At 44.2% G+C, this 16,953-nt stretch overlaps 1 protein-coding gene across 1 annotated transcript in view; it reads right to left on the bottom strand.

Moving 5' to 3' along the window:
* The window catches only part of LOC124802304, an 82,028-nt gene that overhangs the window by 32,439 nt on the left and 32,636 nt on the right, over nucleotides 1–16,953 (bottom strand). The window contains exons 4-6 of the mRNA XM_047263141.1: nucleotides 8,358–8,452; nucleotides 8,205–8,274; nucleotides 7,897–8,058 (exon numbers count right to left, since the gene is read on the bottom strand). Of these exons, the coding sequence (XP_047119097.1) occupies nucleotides 7,897–8,058; nucleotides 8,205–8,274; nucleotides 8,358–8,452 (327 nt within the window). The remainder of the gene's footprint in view (nucleotides 1–7,896; nucleotides 8,059–8,204; nucleotides 8,275–8,357; nucleotides 8,453–16,953) is intronic.

The raw sequence follows: 16,953 nt of genomic DNA, 5'->3' as shown, positions 1-16,953 counted from the left end.
GCCTTCTTGCAACATACAAAGGACAAAAAAAAAACTTGTGTCATTTTACGTCCTTCGTTCTTCTTCTGTAGTGAACTTGTTTGGTTTCGATTTATTTCAGTTGTTTAACTTGTCTATAGTCAATCAGGTCCTATCAGTGAACAAGACTGTGCCTTCAGACAGTGTTTCTCGTCTATGTGAAGAGTTTGCAGACATTTTTGTACCGGGCCTCGGTTGCGCTAAGAACTATAAAGCACATTTGGAACTGAAAGTAAACGCGCAACCGAAATTTTTCAGAGCGCACAATGTTCCCCAAGCATTGCGTGATGAGGTCGCAAAAACATTAAACGATTTGGAATCACAAGGTGTAATTGAACGTGTGCAGGCTTCTCTCTGGGTATCACCCTTAGTAATTTTGCCAAAACCTTCCGGAAAATTGAGACTGTGTGTGGACTTCAAGGCAACAGTGAATCCACAACTAGTGATTGCAACTTTTCCATTACCCCGCCCGGAAGATCTTTTTGACAAACTGTGCTCGGGTAAATATTTTTCGAAGTTGGACCTAGCAGATGCGTACTTGCAAATACCGGTGGACGAAGAATCCCAGCTCGTTTTGGTGGTTAACACGCATCTTGGTTTGTATCGATTCAAACAACTGCCATTCGGGTGTGCATCCGCCCCTGCATTGTTTCAGCAATATCTACAAACTGTTTGTGCGTCGGTCCCTACTGCAGCAAACTATCTGGACGATATTGTGATCTCCAGAAAGACGGAAGAAGAACATTTAGCCAATCTCAGAACATTATTTCAGGTCTTGCGACAAAATGGTCTTTGCTTGCGGAAGGACAAATGTGTGTTTTTTGCTCGTAACTTGCCATATCTGGGCCATGTACTCAATGCCCAAGGCATAAATCCCAGTCCAGAGCACCTCCGTGCCATACAAGACTTGCCTTCGCCGCAGAATTTGAAGCAGCTACAGAGTGTGCTGGGAAAAATAAATTATTACCATAAATATGTGCGCCACGCCTCTTCCATTTCAGCTCCGCTTCATCGCTTACGCCGTACAGGTGTTCCGTTCGTCTGGACGACGGAATGCGAAAGCGCCTTTCGCCAGTTGAAATCGGCGTTGCTTTCCAATACTTGCCTTACGCCGTTCGATCCCCAGAAGCCCCTTTTGTTGATGGTGGATGCATCGGATTTCGGGATCGGTGCTGTGCTTGCGCACAAAGATGGATCGCATGATCACCCTATTGCCTTTGCGTCCAAATTGCTCTCGTCTGCGCAAAGAAATTATTCACAGATCGAGAAGGAAGCTTTGGCTCTAGTATTTGGTGTTACTAAATTTCATGATTTCTTGTATGGTCGTCACTTTACCATCATCACAGACCACAAACCTTTGACATCGCTTTTTCATCCGAAAAAGCCTGTACCTCCGCGTACAGTGCAGAAATTCATTCGCTGGTCTATTTTCCTCTCGCAGTACCGTTACGATATCTTGTATCGGTCCACTGTTAAGCATGGAAACGCCGATGCGTTGTCCCGTTTGCCTGTTGCTGAGGATAGAGCATTCGATTCTTCCGAACTTGCTTGCATGTTCATTGATGCGGAAACCGATGACATGGTCGAATCGTTTCCGATTGATTTTCGTCGTGTAGCTACAGCCACAGCTGCTGACCCTGTCCTTGCTACCGTTCTGCATTTTGTTGCTACGCAATGGCCCTTGTCAAAGTCACGGATCGAGGATCCGTTGGTTCGCTGATTTTTTGCTCACAAGGAGAGACTTTTTGTTCGACGTGGTGTTTTGCTGTTGCGTTCTGATAATGATCAGTCCAGGGCCGTGGTCCCACGTTCGTTACAGTCCTCTGTCTTACGGCTTCTCCACCAAGGACATTGGGATATAGTGTGAACGAAACAACTTGCTCATCAGCACTGTACTTGGTTCGGAATCGATGCTGCGATTACGCATATCTGCTCTTCTTGCATGGCGTGTGCCGAACAACAATCCGCACCACCGCAGAAATTCTTTGCATGGTCAAAAGCCACTTCCCCTTGGCAACGCTTCCACATCAATTTTGCCAGTCCATTCTGGAATGCTCGATGGTTAGTTGTGGTAGATTCATTCAGTACTTTTCCTTTTGTTGTCCGGATGTCTTTCACGACGTCTTCTGCCACCATCCAAGCGTTATCCGCTATCTTTTGCATTGAAGGTCTTCCACAGACTATTGTTTCCGACAATGGCCCACAATTCATATCCACAGAATTTCAGTCATTCTGCAAGGCCAATGGTATTCAACATCTGACATACGTGTCGTTTTCGCCACAGTCAAATGGTGCCGCTGAATGTTTCGTCAGGACTTTCAAGTCACAGATGTTGAAGCTCAAGAGTCGCATTCTCAGGAGGATGCGTTATTGCTCTTTTTGTCCTCGTATTGCTCTCAGCCTCGAGATGGTCGCTCGCCGGCTGAGTTGCTTCATGGTCGCCCTCATCGAACCTTGTCTTTGCTACATCCGCCGCATCAGGTTCCTGTGCAGCGGCACACCTACTTTTGCCCCTGGCGACATTGTATACTATCGCACCTATCGAGGTTCATGGCGTTGGCTCAAAGGGCGCATTCTTTGCTGCCTCGGCCGCGCTATGTATCTGGTTTTGAGGGCCTCTGGTGAGGTGCGTCAGCATCTCAATCAGCTGCACCTCTGTCGTCGCATGGGATCTGCCGCTCCCCATCTGCTTTCAGCGACGGTGCCGTCCGGTCAGCGCCCTGAAGACTCATCTACTGGCTCTCCTCAGCCCCAGGTGTTACCGGCGCTGCCTTCCATTTTGCCCAATGCCGACGCACCGCCGCCGCCTGTTCTCCCGCCGGCGACACCCGCAGTGGACGCGTCGCTGCACCCGCCGGGCGCCTCCATGGGTCACACGCCGCCGATCGCTTCCCGTGACCAGTTGTCCTCCGCCATGGAACTCCTGCCCGCTCCGGACCATTGGTCGTCTTCGCCCGTCGGGTGCCCCTGCTCGATGGAGGTCGACCCTTCGGCCCCTCCTGTCTCTCAAAGGGTGCATACATCGCATGTTGGAGTGCACCCTGGACTAGGTTTTCAGGGGTTTCCTAGCTCCCCTCAGACCGAATGGCAGGGTGCGGGTGGCACAGCCTCGCCTGTTGTTAGGCTCCCCACCTCGTCGCATACGTCAGCATGGGGTCCTCCCCACGGCGGGCGGAAGCCTTATAACACAACCGTACGCCGATTTGCGGGGAAGGAATGTGGTGTCACCACCAGACACCACACTTGCTAGGTGGTAGCCTTTAAATCGGCCGCGGTCAGTTAGTATACGTCGGACCCGCGTGTCGCCACTATCAGTGATTGCAGACCGAGCGCCGCCACACGGCAGGTCTAGAGAGACTTCTTAGCACTCGCCCCAGTTGTACAGCCGACTTTGCTAGCGATGGTTCACTGACAAATTACGCTCTCATTTGCCGAGACGATAGTTAGCATAGCCTTCAGCTACATCATTTGCTACGACCTACCAAGGCGCCATTATCATTTGCTATTTATCTTATGATGCATGTACCGTCAGACCGATTTTCACCAATTATGGATTAAAGTTGTATTCCAGAAGCTACGTACCTTTTTTGCTAGTCTCTATTCCTTTAACTGTTCCAGACCTCACGCCAGCCTGCGTGAGCTTAAATGCATGCCTTCGGCTTCCTCTCATAGTGGTTTGGCTGTCTTGCCAAGTCACAACAGTATCCCTGCTGGAGAGCCACATTCAGAGTCTGATCCAGTCCCGGAAAGTATCCTGTCACAAGTGGGGCACTTTTGGGGTTCTTCTGTGGGAGGTTCTGGGTCTGAGGAGATGAGGAAGTGGCTCTGGTTATTTGCTTCTGTACCAGGTCGGGAGGGTAGTTGTGGGATGCGAAAGCTGCTTTCAAGGTGGTTGGTGTAATGGTTCAGGGATTCCGGACTGGAGCAGATTTGTTTGCCCGCAACTACCCTCCCGACCTGGTACAGAAGCAAATAACCAGAGCCACTTCCTCATCTCCTCAGACCCAGAACCTCCCACAGAAGAACCCCAAAAGTGCCCCACTTGTGACAGGATACTTTCCGGGACTGGATCAGACTCTGAATGTGGCTCTCCAGCAGGGATACGACTTCCTCAAATCCTGCCCTGAAATGAGATCCATCCTTCATGAAATCCTCCCCACTTCACCAAGAGTGTCTTTCCGCCATCCACCTAACCTTCGTAACCTCTTAGTTCATCCCTATGAAATCCCCAAACCACCTTCCCTACCCTCTGGCTCCTACCCTTGTAACCGCACCCGATGTAAAACCTGTCCCATGGACCCTCCCACCACCACCTACTACAGTCCTGTAACCCGGAAGGTGTACACGATCAAAGGCAGAGCCACGTGTGAAAGCACCCACGTGATTTACCAACTGACCTGCCTACACTGTGAAGCTTGCTATGTGGGAATGACCAGCAACAAACTGTCCATTCGCATGAATGGACACAGGCTTGTTGGTAATGAGGATCACCCTGTGGCTAAACATGCCTTGGTGCACGGCCCGCACATCTTGGCACAGTGTTACACCGTCCGGGTTATCTGGATACTTCCCACTAACACCAACCTGTCAGAACTCCGGAGATGGGAACTTGCCCTTCAGTATATCCTCTCTTCTCGTTATCCGCCAGGCCTCAATCTCCGCTAATTTCAGTTTGCCGCCGCTCATACCTCACCTGTCTTTCAACAACATCTTTGCCTCTGTACTTCCGCCTCGACTGACATCTCTACCCAAACTCTTTGCCTTTACAAATGTTTGCTTGTGTCTGTGTATGTGCGGATGGATATGTGTGTGTGTGCAAGTGTATACCTGTCCTTTTTTCCCTCTAAGGTAAGTCTTTCCGCTCCTGGGATTGGAATGATTCCTTACCCTCTCCCTTAAAACCCACATCCTTTCGTCTTTCCCTCTCCTTCCCTCTTTCCTGATGAGAAAATTCTGCACAAAACAGGTACCAAATACCTTGACACACTGATACTTGGTTTAAACACTGAATTCTAGTACACCCGTAATACAGTACATCCACCTTTCATTGTCGCTATTCAGTTAACACCTTAATGAAAACTGTTATAAGTAATATACTTCTCTTTTTAAACCAACAGTTCAATTCATAGAAACAATACAAGGAATGTGGCTTAAGGTCACTCACTTTAGTTCATAAAGGTGCCCTTCATCAAGGAAGATATTTTCTACAGTTTTCCAACAGCTATAAAAAGTTTAGCTAACAATGTCTAGCTTCAGGAGGAGCTAAATAATTTATGGTGGACAACTTTCCCTGCTCCACTGATCAGTTTCTTAACAGAACGAATTGATGCACATATTATTAACTATATCACATTATAAGGATGTTATGTAATGGCAGCTTCAAGACTGTAATGTACCTATGTAAGAGAAGCTATGAAGAATGATGAGATGCAATAGTAAACCAGTGAACCTGAACTCCAGAACAAAATTTTGAAGGTTATTCGTTAATATTGTCTGAGTATTATCAGGAATAAATGTTCCACTGACTCCAGTGGCTCATTGCAGAGAACTTTCATTTCATTTGATTTTTTTACCAGCACTTATCTTTGTATCTGTTTTGCACTGAAAACATCTGCACAACAGTACAAATGTCAACAATGTCCACAGTGTGTCTTGCCTGAAAACAATGATGCCTGCTTTATTCTTATCCCTAAAGCCTGCAATCAGTGCTGCTCAGTTGTTTTCATTTTCAGGTTTGTTTTTTCTGGCAGTGAGAGTTGTGCAGTAGCATTGATATGCAACAATACGGGTAGGTTTACTGATCAAAAGTCAGTCATTGTGAACCCTGTGTATGAGTTCTCTGAATACACTGGGAGAGGCATGACAACAATGTGCTGAGCTGTTTGCACAGAGCTGGCAATCATATTGCAGTGTTTTTGCATCTGAGGATCATAGCATTATTTTGTGTTTTGCGTTTGATACTTTCACTTTAGTGATTGCCTAGTACAGGTTTTTTCCCTTCTATGAAAGTATTTTCATAGAAACAAAGATAGTTGGGAACAAACTAAACAGGGAAAAATCATAATTATGTTGACATGAGCCACCAAATAAAACTAACTCTTATATCAAAATACTCCGAAAATATCCTTAAACAACCTCTCAAATTTTGTCAGTGGAGTTCAAACTCATCCTGTACAAAATTTTAGACTGCAAAATGACATCTGTGAAAACTGATTTACATATAAGGTACCATCTCCATTTTCCTGTATATATACTCATCTAACATGACAATGTCACATGGGGGCAACAGAAGTTCTCTTTTTCTGTTTATGTCTGAAAAAATTAGCAGTTATTATGATAAACAATGCCTCCATGATGGTTCCTCTGTTTACACCTTGGTTCTTCAGTTTTTCAGAACTATGGCAATACAGACTGGCTGAATGGGCCAATTCTCAAGTAGAAAGAAGGAAAGGAACCACCTCCAAGGAGAGCACTCTTGGACTGAACTAACCTCGTACTTGCCAAATGTTTTAGTTTGTTTTCTCCCAGTAATCTCTTGAGGACTACACCACCCTATTTTATACTATCAAGATTTTTCTCCTAACATGAAAAAAATAGTTACACAGATTTTGTATCTCACAAGCTTGAATGTACCAGGTATATACATTAATAATCACAAGTCACACGTTTAACTGAAACCCTGTGTACAAAATGTGTTGAAATCCATGGTGCTGACCTGTTAGGGAACTAACACGCTGATAGACGATCAATCAAGTTCAGCAAGCCTCATGCTATCACTATTCTAGCCTGCAGACAAAAATACTATCTTATAAAATTTACATTCTCTGGATCATTAGATAATTATTTTCTGAGACAATGCCGCTTAAGATGACGTATTTTTTCTACAAGAGCAAGTAAGATTTGCTGTGAAACAGATAATTAGTATGTCACAGAAAATTCTCCAAAGATCTTGGAAGTACTGCACTCATTTTCTAGTACACATGACCTTTAGTGATATTTTTGGTTGATAACAACAATCAGTTTATTGGAAAATGTGACACAAACAACCACACCACTACACTCGTCACTGACTATGTATGTAGCCTGTGGCTAGGAGTGGAAGTCTATATCCCGATGCAAAATTCTCTTTACAAGTTGAGCATAAATGTAATACCCAAGATTGGTTATGCCTGCAAAATTCAAAGTTAATTAAAAGCATTCTTACAGCTACTACCTCAATAAATTATCTGATGATCTACATACAGAATATATGAATACCTTTAGTAGTGCACTAGATAATGACACCACTGCAATCATGATCCTTTGAAATTTATTAGCGTACCCATGAAAATGATTACATCTTAAAAAAAGCACCAGGAGATAAAAATCAATTGACTGTTATAAGTTATAGTGTGACAGTCTCCTTCAGTTTGGATCTTTCTTGCTAATTGCTGAGATGCTCATTTAATGCCTTCATGTGACAAATCTGATAATCACTAGTTAGCGTTAATTTTATTATAGCAACTATTTATCGGTTCACTTATACCCTAAATTGTTTTACACCCTAGGTGTTCTGCTCCATAATGTAGTCTTTGAAACAATTACGAATGAATTAATGAAAGGAAACAAAGAAGACCAAATCAATATAGTCAGTTCTTTAACTCAGAATGTCAGCAGCCTGGTATCACAAAAAACAACCAGTCCAGATTGCGAATTCTGTTTATTTTTATAAATATAAAGCATCTGCAATAAGGGCAGACTGTTTTTTTGTTTCAGTGTACTGAACTGTGATGTAATTTGTTTCCCTCTCCATGAACCATACTGATAATATGAACCCTATCATAAAGCAAGGATAGGTCCTAATTATGATAAGTACATTGGTTAATATCATCCTTTTACCTTTGGTTGTTGTAATTTTTGTATATAAATATTCTTGACAGATGTTCCAATAGTATTCAAATTTGTTAACATTTTACTATATTCATTTCCATCGACATACACTTTTAACAGCTGCACACCTATTGGGAGGTGGAAATGTGTTTCAAGGTGTTCAGCTGGTGACTGAAACAGAAAGACCAGAGAGATTGAGCTATCTTAAATAGTCCCACTCGTCAGCTGTGTTCAGAACCACATGTCAAAATTAATTTTCTAGTATAAAATAATGAAATAAAATTAATAATTTAAACAGGTGTGCTTTTAGTACTTACTCTAATTCTATATGGATCAGTGTAGATAATTGTTCTTGTGAGATCTGGGCTCAGCTGTGTTGCAACAATCCTACAAAGACAGACAAAATTTGTGTTTATGAAACAAGAAGAGCCAGAAGGAGATCTCATAAATTGTTTAACTTTTGAATTTACCTATTCTGATGTAGAATTGTTCCACTCAACACACCTTTCTTCTCTTGACAAGAATGAAGGATTTGTATTGCTTCTAAGAAAATACTGCTGGCACTCTGAAAACATTTATTAAAAATTTACCAGGTGCTCTCAACAATGACAAAAAAGACCATATAATCTTCACCCAGAAAAGCAATATCAATGATTATGAGATATATTACAAAAGTTACTGAAACTGGAGCAAGGCAAACAGTGGCACAAAAGGTACATTTGCTGACTCCAACTGCAGAATATCTACGGGGGTTGTTTTTTAAGTAAGGGCCGTGCGCATATAGTCCCGTAGTTCACGCGGATGCCGCAACAAGCCACCACGCCACTTGCTGGCATCCTTCCCATTCACACTGATGCAAGTTGCAGCTCTGTAGCTGATGTGTACGCATCGCTGTGCTACTTTATAATGTTTACGATTATTGAATTGCCCGCCGCGTGTGAGATACGGTCAGAGATACGTTTTTTGACCGCGAGAAGCATATCAGTTGCAGAAATTCATCGGCAGTTAACAGAAGTTTATGGCTTGAATGCAGTGAGTGAAGGTAAAATGCGTCAATGGGTTAGAGAGTTTAAAAATGGCCGTCAAAACGTCCATGACGAAGAACGCTCAGGCCGGCCCTCTGTGATCACTGATGATTTGGTGGCTGCAGTCAAAACAAAGATTCGTGAGTACAGAAGATTCACAATTTCCACTCTTTCTTTGGAATTTCCACAAGTTTCAAGATCGGTTTTGTACAAAATTGTGTCTGAAAACCTAAACTTTAAGAAACTGTGTTCTCGGTGGGTACCCAGACTCATCACAGAGGACCACAAAGGGAAGAGATTTGCCACTTCATTGGACTTTTTGATTCGTTACGAGGAAGAAGGGGATGACATGTTGAGTCAAATTGTCACTGGAGATGAAACATGGGTATCCCATATCACTCCCGAAAGCAAGCGACAATCGATGGAATGGCGACACACAACCTCACCCGTCAAGGTCAAAGCCAAACAGACGCTGTCAAAGCGCAAGATTATGGCAACTGTGTTCTGGGAGCGGCGCGGTGTTTTGCTAGTGGACTTTATGCCACGAGGAACGACAATCAACTCAGATGCCTACTGTGCAACTCTAAAGAAGCTCCGCAGAGCAATTCGAAACAAAAGGCGTGGCATTCTGACAAAAGGAGTTTTGCTCCTGCACGATAACGCTAGGCCTCACACCTCTCAAAAGACTCGGGATTTGGTTGATTCTTTTGGCTGGGAAGATTTGGACCATGCTCCTAGCGATTTTCACCGTTTTCGGTGCCTGAAACACCATCTTGGCAGGCAGCGCTTCAATGACGACAATGAAGTGAAAGTGGCCGAATTCTTTGAAGAGGGAATTAAAAACTTAGTTGTACGGTATGACAAGTGCTTTAATAAACAAGGCAACTATGTACAAAAAATAGGTAAAAGTGTGTAGAATCAGAAAATAAAAGTTTTTTTACAAAAGTATTTGTATCTTTTTTTAAAAATCAAAACAGCCCTTACTTAAAAATCAACCCTCGTACAAGGGGAAATTTATGGCAACATAAGCAAAAATTTAATTTAAAAAATAATAAAAACATGAAGCCAAGCAAGAGTGGGCAACATGTCAGAACTTTTGACTCAAAACAGGCTCTGAGCACTATGCGACTTAACTTCTGAGGTCATCAGTCGCCTAGAACATACACTCCTGGAAATGGAAAAAAGAACACATTGACACCGGTGTGTCAGACCCACCATACTTGCTCCGGACACTGCGAGAGGGCTGTACAAGCAATGATCACACGCACGGCACAGCGGACACACCAGGAACCGCGGTGTTGGCCGTCGAATGGCGCTAGCTGCGCAGCATTTGTGCACCGCCGCCGTCAGTGTCAGCCAGTTTGCCGTGGCATACGGAGCTCCATCGCAGTCTTTAACACTGGTAGCATGCCGCGACAGCGTGGACGTGAACCGTATGTGCAGTTGACGGACTTTGAGCGAGGGCGTATAGTGGGCATGCGGGAGGCCGGGTGGACGTACCGCCGAATTGCTCAACACGTGGGGCGTGAGGTCTCCACAGTACATCGATGTTGTCGCCAGTGGTCGGCGGAAGGTGCACGTGCCCGTCGACCTGGGACCGGACCGCAGCGACGCACGGATGCACGCCAAGACCGTAGGATCCTACGCAGTGCCGTAGGGGACCGCACCGCCACTTCCCAGCAAATTAGGGACACTGTTGCTCCTGGGGTATCGGCGAGGACCATTCGCAACCGTCTCCATGAAGCTGGGCTACGGTCCCGCACACCGTTAGGCCGTCTTCCGCTCACGCCCCCACATCGTGCAGCCCGCCTCCAGTGGTGTCGCGACAGGTGTGAATGGAGGGACAAATGGAGACGTGTCGTCTTCAGCGATGAGAGTCGCTTCTGCCTTGGTGCCAATGATGGTCGTATGCGTGTTTGGCGCCGTGCAGGTGAGCGCCACAATCAGGACTGCATACGACCGAGGCACACAGGGCCAACACCCGGCATCATGGTGTGGGGAGCGATCTCGGCACTGGCCGTACACCACTGGTGATCGTCGAGGGGACACTGAATAGTGCACGGTACATCCAAACCGTCATCGAACCCATCGTTCTACCATTCCTAGACCGGCAAGGGAACTTGCTGTTCCAACAGGACAATGCACGTCCGTATGTATCCCGTGCCACCCAACGTGCTCTAGAAGGTGTAAGTCAACTACCCTGGCCAGCAAGATCTCCGGATCTGTCCCCCATTGAGCATGTTTGGGACTGGATGAAGCGTCGTCTCATGCGGTCTGCACGTCCAGCACGAACGCTGGTCCAACTGAGGCGCCAGGTGGAAATGGCATGGCAAGCCGTTCCACAGGACTACATCCAGCATCTCTACGAACGTCTCCATGGGAGAATAGCAGCCTGCATTGCTGCGAAAGGTGGATATACACTGTACTAGTGCCGACATTGTGCATGCTCTGTTGCCTGTGTGTATGTGCCTGTGGTTCTGTCAGTGTGATCATGTGATGTATCTGACCCCAGGAATGTGTCAATAAAGTTTCCCCTTCCTGGGACAATGAATTCACGGTGTTCTTATTTCAATTTCCAGGAGTGTAGAACTAATTAAACCTAACTAACCTAAGGACATCACACACATCCATGCCCGAGGCAGGATTCGAACCCGCGACCGTAGCGGTCGCTCGGTTCCAGACTGTAGCGCCCAGAACCTCAAAACAGGTATAAAAGGCAAACATATGATGGTGCATGCACATTACAATATATGCCCCTTTTGGCAAGAAATCTAAGGCACTTTTCCTCCTCTTCACTACAGTATATCATTTCTTAGGCATTGTCTTGGCCTTCCAAAAGAAGAAGCACCAGATCTGAAAGTTCATTACTAATTGTCTTTGCAATTTATGTTTGTGCTGAAAATCTAAATTTAAAAAACCAATTAGGAATTTGCTCCCCATCCTTCTAGATATGACTCCAATAATTTAATTACTTCTTCACAACACTCAGTTTCTTATATCTGTAACACATGTTTCTCAATGGAGAACTGCCAAACAGTCAATAAATGTTCAAAGATTGGTTTCCTTACACTTAGATATAATCTGTAGTATTAGCACTGTTATCCGTCTCTAGTGTAGCAGTTACTGCCCTCTGGTAGTATTTGTGTTCATTTCTCAAATTCCTTTTGAGTCTGCATAAGTACATTTGACCTGGTTATTTTCCTTTAATTCTTATCTGTTACTTTGGGACTGTTTTATCTTGTACCTCTTGCAAGACTTTTGTCAGTCTATGAATCTCATAGCCAATGCTGCCTTCAATCTATAAAAGGTTGTATGTCACTACAAACTTATATAATTTCTGCCAGTCTGCTTTACTAAATAGAAACTGTGTGTTGTGTGTGTTTTTGTGTCACACTTGCAGCCAAGTTTGTGATTATGACATTATGATTGCTGTGTGTAGCCGTGTTGCATACTTCCCATGATACGATGAGCCTATTAGATTTTTTTTATTCGCTACTGTAAAGTCAGTGTTTGATTTTGCTTCTGCTCTGTTGCTGTACGTGTAGGGCTGACCTCCCTGTTAACTATATATAGGTTGGTCATGTTTATCTTGTCATTAATGTAGCATCCCTGGCTATCTGTCCATGATGAGTGCCATAATGTTGAACAGGTGTTCATATCTGCGGTGATGATTAACTTTTTACGTTGTTCATGTTATGCAGTTCTCTCTATCCATTCTCCGTGAGGATGGGCTTCATCAGAGAATTGCACGTAAATTGATGAGACTACCTACATGTCATTCCCTTTACATATTTCTCCAGAATTACCTGGTCAAAGCATAGTTGTCACATCTTTGTCACAGTCCACTGCCTGTTGACTAATGTGACCACAACTTCTGGACTGGTACCCCCTGTGATCACTATTGCATGGTTTGCGAGACGAATCAGATGTTCATTCCTTGTGTATAGCTCCTAGGAGCATACCACACCCACACAACTCATCCAGGGCCTTTTGCAACTCCACATTTATGATGGTGCTCTGTACAGTGTCTAGTTGGAACAGCTCCAGGGATGATTAGTGAAATAAGAGCATTTCATGACTGTTCCTGGTCAGGACAAAGACTGCATGCAATGTGCTCTTGCAGACACTCTGTCCATTTGGTCCAGAGCGAACACTTGCAATCTTCACATATATGCTCTCCCTATGAGTTCATGGGGATCTGTCAACCTGTAAGATCTTTTGGTCTGATTGTTCACTACAGGAAAAACATACTGTGCTCCTTTTCGAGTTCATTTTGCAAGTTATGAAACACTGTGAGGTTTCAAAGATATCTTGCTGTTGCAATCTGTAAATGCACAAGTTCTCCTCTAGGGGTCCAAAGTCACAGAAGCAGTTTTGTTGGATTTTGTGAACATCTTATTCTTTTTCTGCAGTTTGTGGTTTGTGATCAGTTTCTTCTTTGTGTTTAGCAGATGTCTGGTTTTGTGTGTTGTGTTGTCTGTGATCTGTTGCAGCTGACTAGATGCATCTGTTTGTGTGTGGTCATCATTGTCAAGTTGTTGCCTATCCCATGTTTTGTTGGTTGCTGTTTATCGTTGCCGATACAGTCATTGTTCTGTTATGAAATGTGATGTGCTGCATATGGTTTTTGCTGTGAGTATGTAGTCCCTTGATCCCTTGATACAAAGTGCACTGGCTTGATGTATCAACTTCTTTTTGTCACATCATATTCCTTTTTCTCTATTGCACCTGTCATTATTTTTGCAGTCTGCCTACTCCTCCTGGTCACCCGGCTTGTGTTGTGTTAATGGTTTGTGTGTTCATATGTGTGCCTGGTCTTAGATTTGGTCTGAACTATCTCAGTGATATGTCTACAATGTAAGGAAAAGGTAGACTCCTGCTTCCCGTAAAGACGAAATGTTAAGTCGCAGACGGGCACAGTTGAAAGTCACTTACACATTAACTTTTCGTCAAAGTGAAAAAGAAAGAGAAATATACACCATTCACTCACACGGGTAAGCAGACCTCACACACATATGACCCCAACTCCGACAGCTCTGGAAGTGCCACAGTTGGTGGTCATGTGTGCATGAGGTGTGCTTGGTTGTGTGAATGAATGGTGTGTATTTCTCTTTCTCTTCTTTTTCTGATGAAGGCTGTGGCCAAAATCTAAAGCCTTTTAATTGTGCCTGTCTGCAGCGTAACAAGTCATCTTTCAGTATGTAGCAATCTATCTTTTCCTTACATTGATGATATCCCAACCCAAAGTTTCTATTGTTCGATTTCAGTGATACATCTCCAACAGAGGGGTCTGTTTGGTGTTAGTCTGCTGGTGACTCTGATGTTCTAGCAAAGAATGCACTTGGTTGTGCACTGTGTGTGTGTGTGTGTGTGTGTGTGTGTGTGTGATTTCCCTACAGTACACTGGCACATTCGATTACGACTAGTACATTCCCTGTTTATGACATTATACTCTAATTCCTCAATGCGTAAAGCAAACACTATCTGTGTAAATGTGTGTTGGTATAGTCCATGCTTCAGTTGCCTAGCTATGTTGTAGTCCATTAGGACCTGCATTACAATCTTCTCTCAGTAGTCTATCATACCAAAGTATATGGTACATATTTCAGTCAACAGTGTATGAGGCAGAGAGCATGTTTGCACGTTGACTTCGGCCTGGGCAACTGTGTATTGCCAGGCACATATCCTGGTAGAGAGTGATCTGTACTACTTACTCATTGTGTTGGAACTGAAGTTTACGATGAAATCGACACGCTCACTGTCATTCTCTTGTACCATGTCAGTGAACATGTGCATGGCCATATACAGTGATGCAATCTCTCTATCACATAGTTGTCTGTATGACACACTCTCCCAGTCCACCTACTTTATCGCAGTTCCTTATTCACCTTTTGCGCGGTGTGCACTCTACACTTTCAGACATCCTGCAATCTGACTGTCTGGGGTCTGGTTTGCCACACTTGGCACAAGTTACTTCCCATTCTCTACATTTATTTTCTGCAAGGTCTAGGTCTTAAAAATTACAGCACTGTTGAACACACACAAAATCTTGGATTTGCAGCTCCGTAAGTCGATGTATACTTGGTCCTTCAGGGGTTGAAGGTAGCGAACTTGAGGGCTCTCTTCAGTTATATTGTTTGGAACCTTTTACCCCTTTCTCCTGTTCTGAATCATAACTTGACCCATCTCGTGAATTCCTCTTTATCTAGATCATCACTTAAGATGATTTTATACAATTTGGCAAGAAAGTTTTCATCAGAAAGTGTTATCAGCACTTGATACTTTGCCAAGCACGGCCATCTCTTTTCTGACTCTTCACACCTAATGTCCTTTATCAGAGTGCAGTTTTCCCTACATCTTTTTGTGGTCAATCTGTGACGCTTTTTCTACTGTTGCCATGATGACTGTGGATCTGATGGTCTTTACCCTAATTTTGTATTGTCTAGGATTGAGTGTCTTCATCAAGGTTTCCCTAACAGCATACATATCTTGATTATTGTTTACTTTGAAAAACAGAACATTTGTTTGCTATGCTCACTACTCCTATCCTAGGTTCTACCTTATTTTCTGGCTTGCTCGCAGTGCCTGCCACAACTATCTCCATAAAGAAAGTGGGAGGTGGTCTTACTTGGTTTCTAAGTTGTATATATTCCTGCTTCATTTTCTTTATTTCTACCTCTAGTCTTCAGTCTTGTCCTTCCAGTGCACTCACTACAGCCAACTCGCAGCATAGGTACTCATTTTCTACATGTGACGTGACACTATTCTGTTTTTCAAATGTTACTTATGTCAATGTGAAGGTTCAGGTTTTGTTTCTGACTCTCACTGTGATTGTTGTCAACAATCTTGTTTGTTTCATTCAATCTTAAGGTCACTCAGTATCTCATCGACGGCTGCAATTTTCTCTGTAGTTGAAGTGCTCTAAATTGCATCCTGATCAGCTACGCTACCTGAATTAGTTCTCTTATTAACACCTGGTTTGCTACTCAGTGGTCTCCTGATTGTTTGTTTGTTTTGTTTTAGGGCGCAAAAACAACTGGGGTCATACGCACGCAAGTCAAAAGTACAGAACACAAAGATGGAGAGGAATATTAAAAAAAAAAAAAAAGATACATCAATCCCAACTGATGTAAGAGAAGACAGCTACAAACAGGGACACGGAGAAACAGCTACAAAAGACACCACACCGAAATGGAGGTCCAGAATTAAAAATTACATGGCCTTCGTCATATTGCTACAACAGGTACAAAGTAAAAACTGGTTAACAGCCCTCATGTCATTTGCTAAAACGGCCAATAACTCAGATGGCAAACCAAAGCAGGAATGTAAATGGTTAAAAACTTGGGCGCAATGTGCACTAGGGGGGGGGGGGGGGGGGGGGGGGGAGCGCCACTTAACAAATGACAATGGGTAAAAAGGCAGTGCCCAATGTGCAACCTAGTTAAAGTGACCTCCTCCCAGCGGGAGGGCCAAGAGGAGGTCGTCCAAGCCGCTGGGAGAGGCTTAATAATGTGGAGCTTACTCCCATAAAGGGAAGACCAATGGTGATGCCAAAATGATACCACCTTCTGACAGACGGCAACAAAGAGATCATTGGAGGGAATATAGGAATTAGTGGGCTGAGGTACAAGGACTGCAGCCTTGGCAGCAGTGTCAGCAGCCTCGTTTCCTGGCAGCCCGACATGACCAGGAACCCACAAAACATCACACTGGCTCCAACAGGAGTGAGCAAGTGACAGTTTTCCTGGACCTGTTGCACTAATAGATGGCTGGTATACAACACACTTAGACTTTGAAGGGTGCTGAGAGTGTCTGAGCAGAGGAAACAATTGAATAGTCTGTGTCTCTGCATGTACTCCGTGGCCACATACAGAGCGTAGAGCTCGACTGTAAATACTGAGCAGTGTGCCAGAAGCCGATATCGAAAAATGTTGGTGCCAATGACGAAGGCACACCGGACACCACAGTCAGTCCGAGAACCATCAGTGTATGCAAAGTTACTATTGTGAAGTTCCATGCGAAGGTCGTGAAACCGAAGGTG

Source organism: Schistocerca piceifrons, chromosome 1 (genome assembly GCF_021461385.2).
Source record: "Schistocerca piceifrons isolate TAMUIC-IGC-003096 chromosome 1, iqSchPice1.1, whole genome shotgun sequence".
Lineage (NCBI taxonomy): Eukaryota > Metazoa > Arthropoda > Insecta > Orthoptera > Acrididae > Schistocerca > Schistocerca piceifrons.
This window is presented reverse-complemented; position numbering and strand designations above follow the sequence as displayed.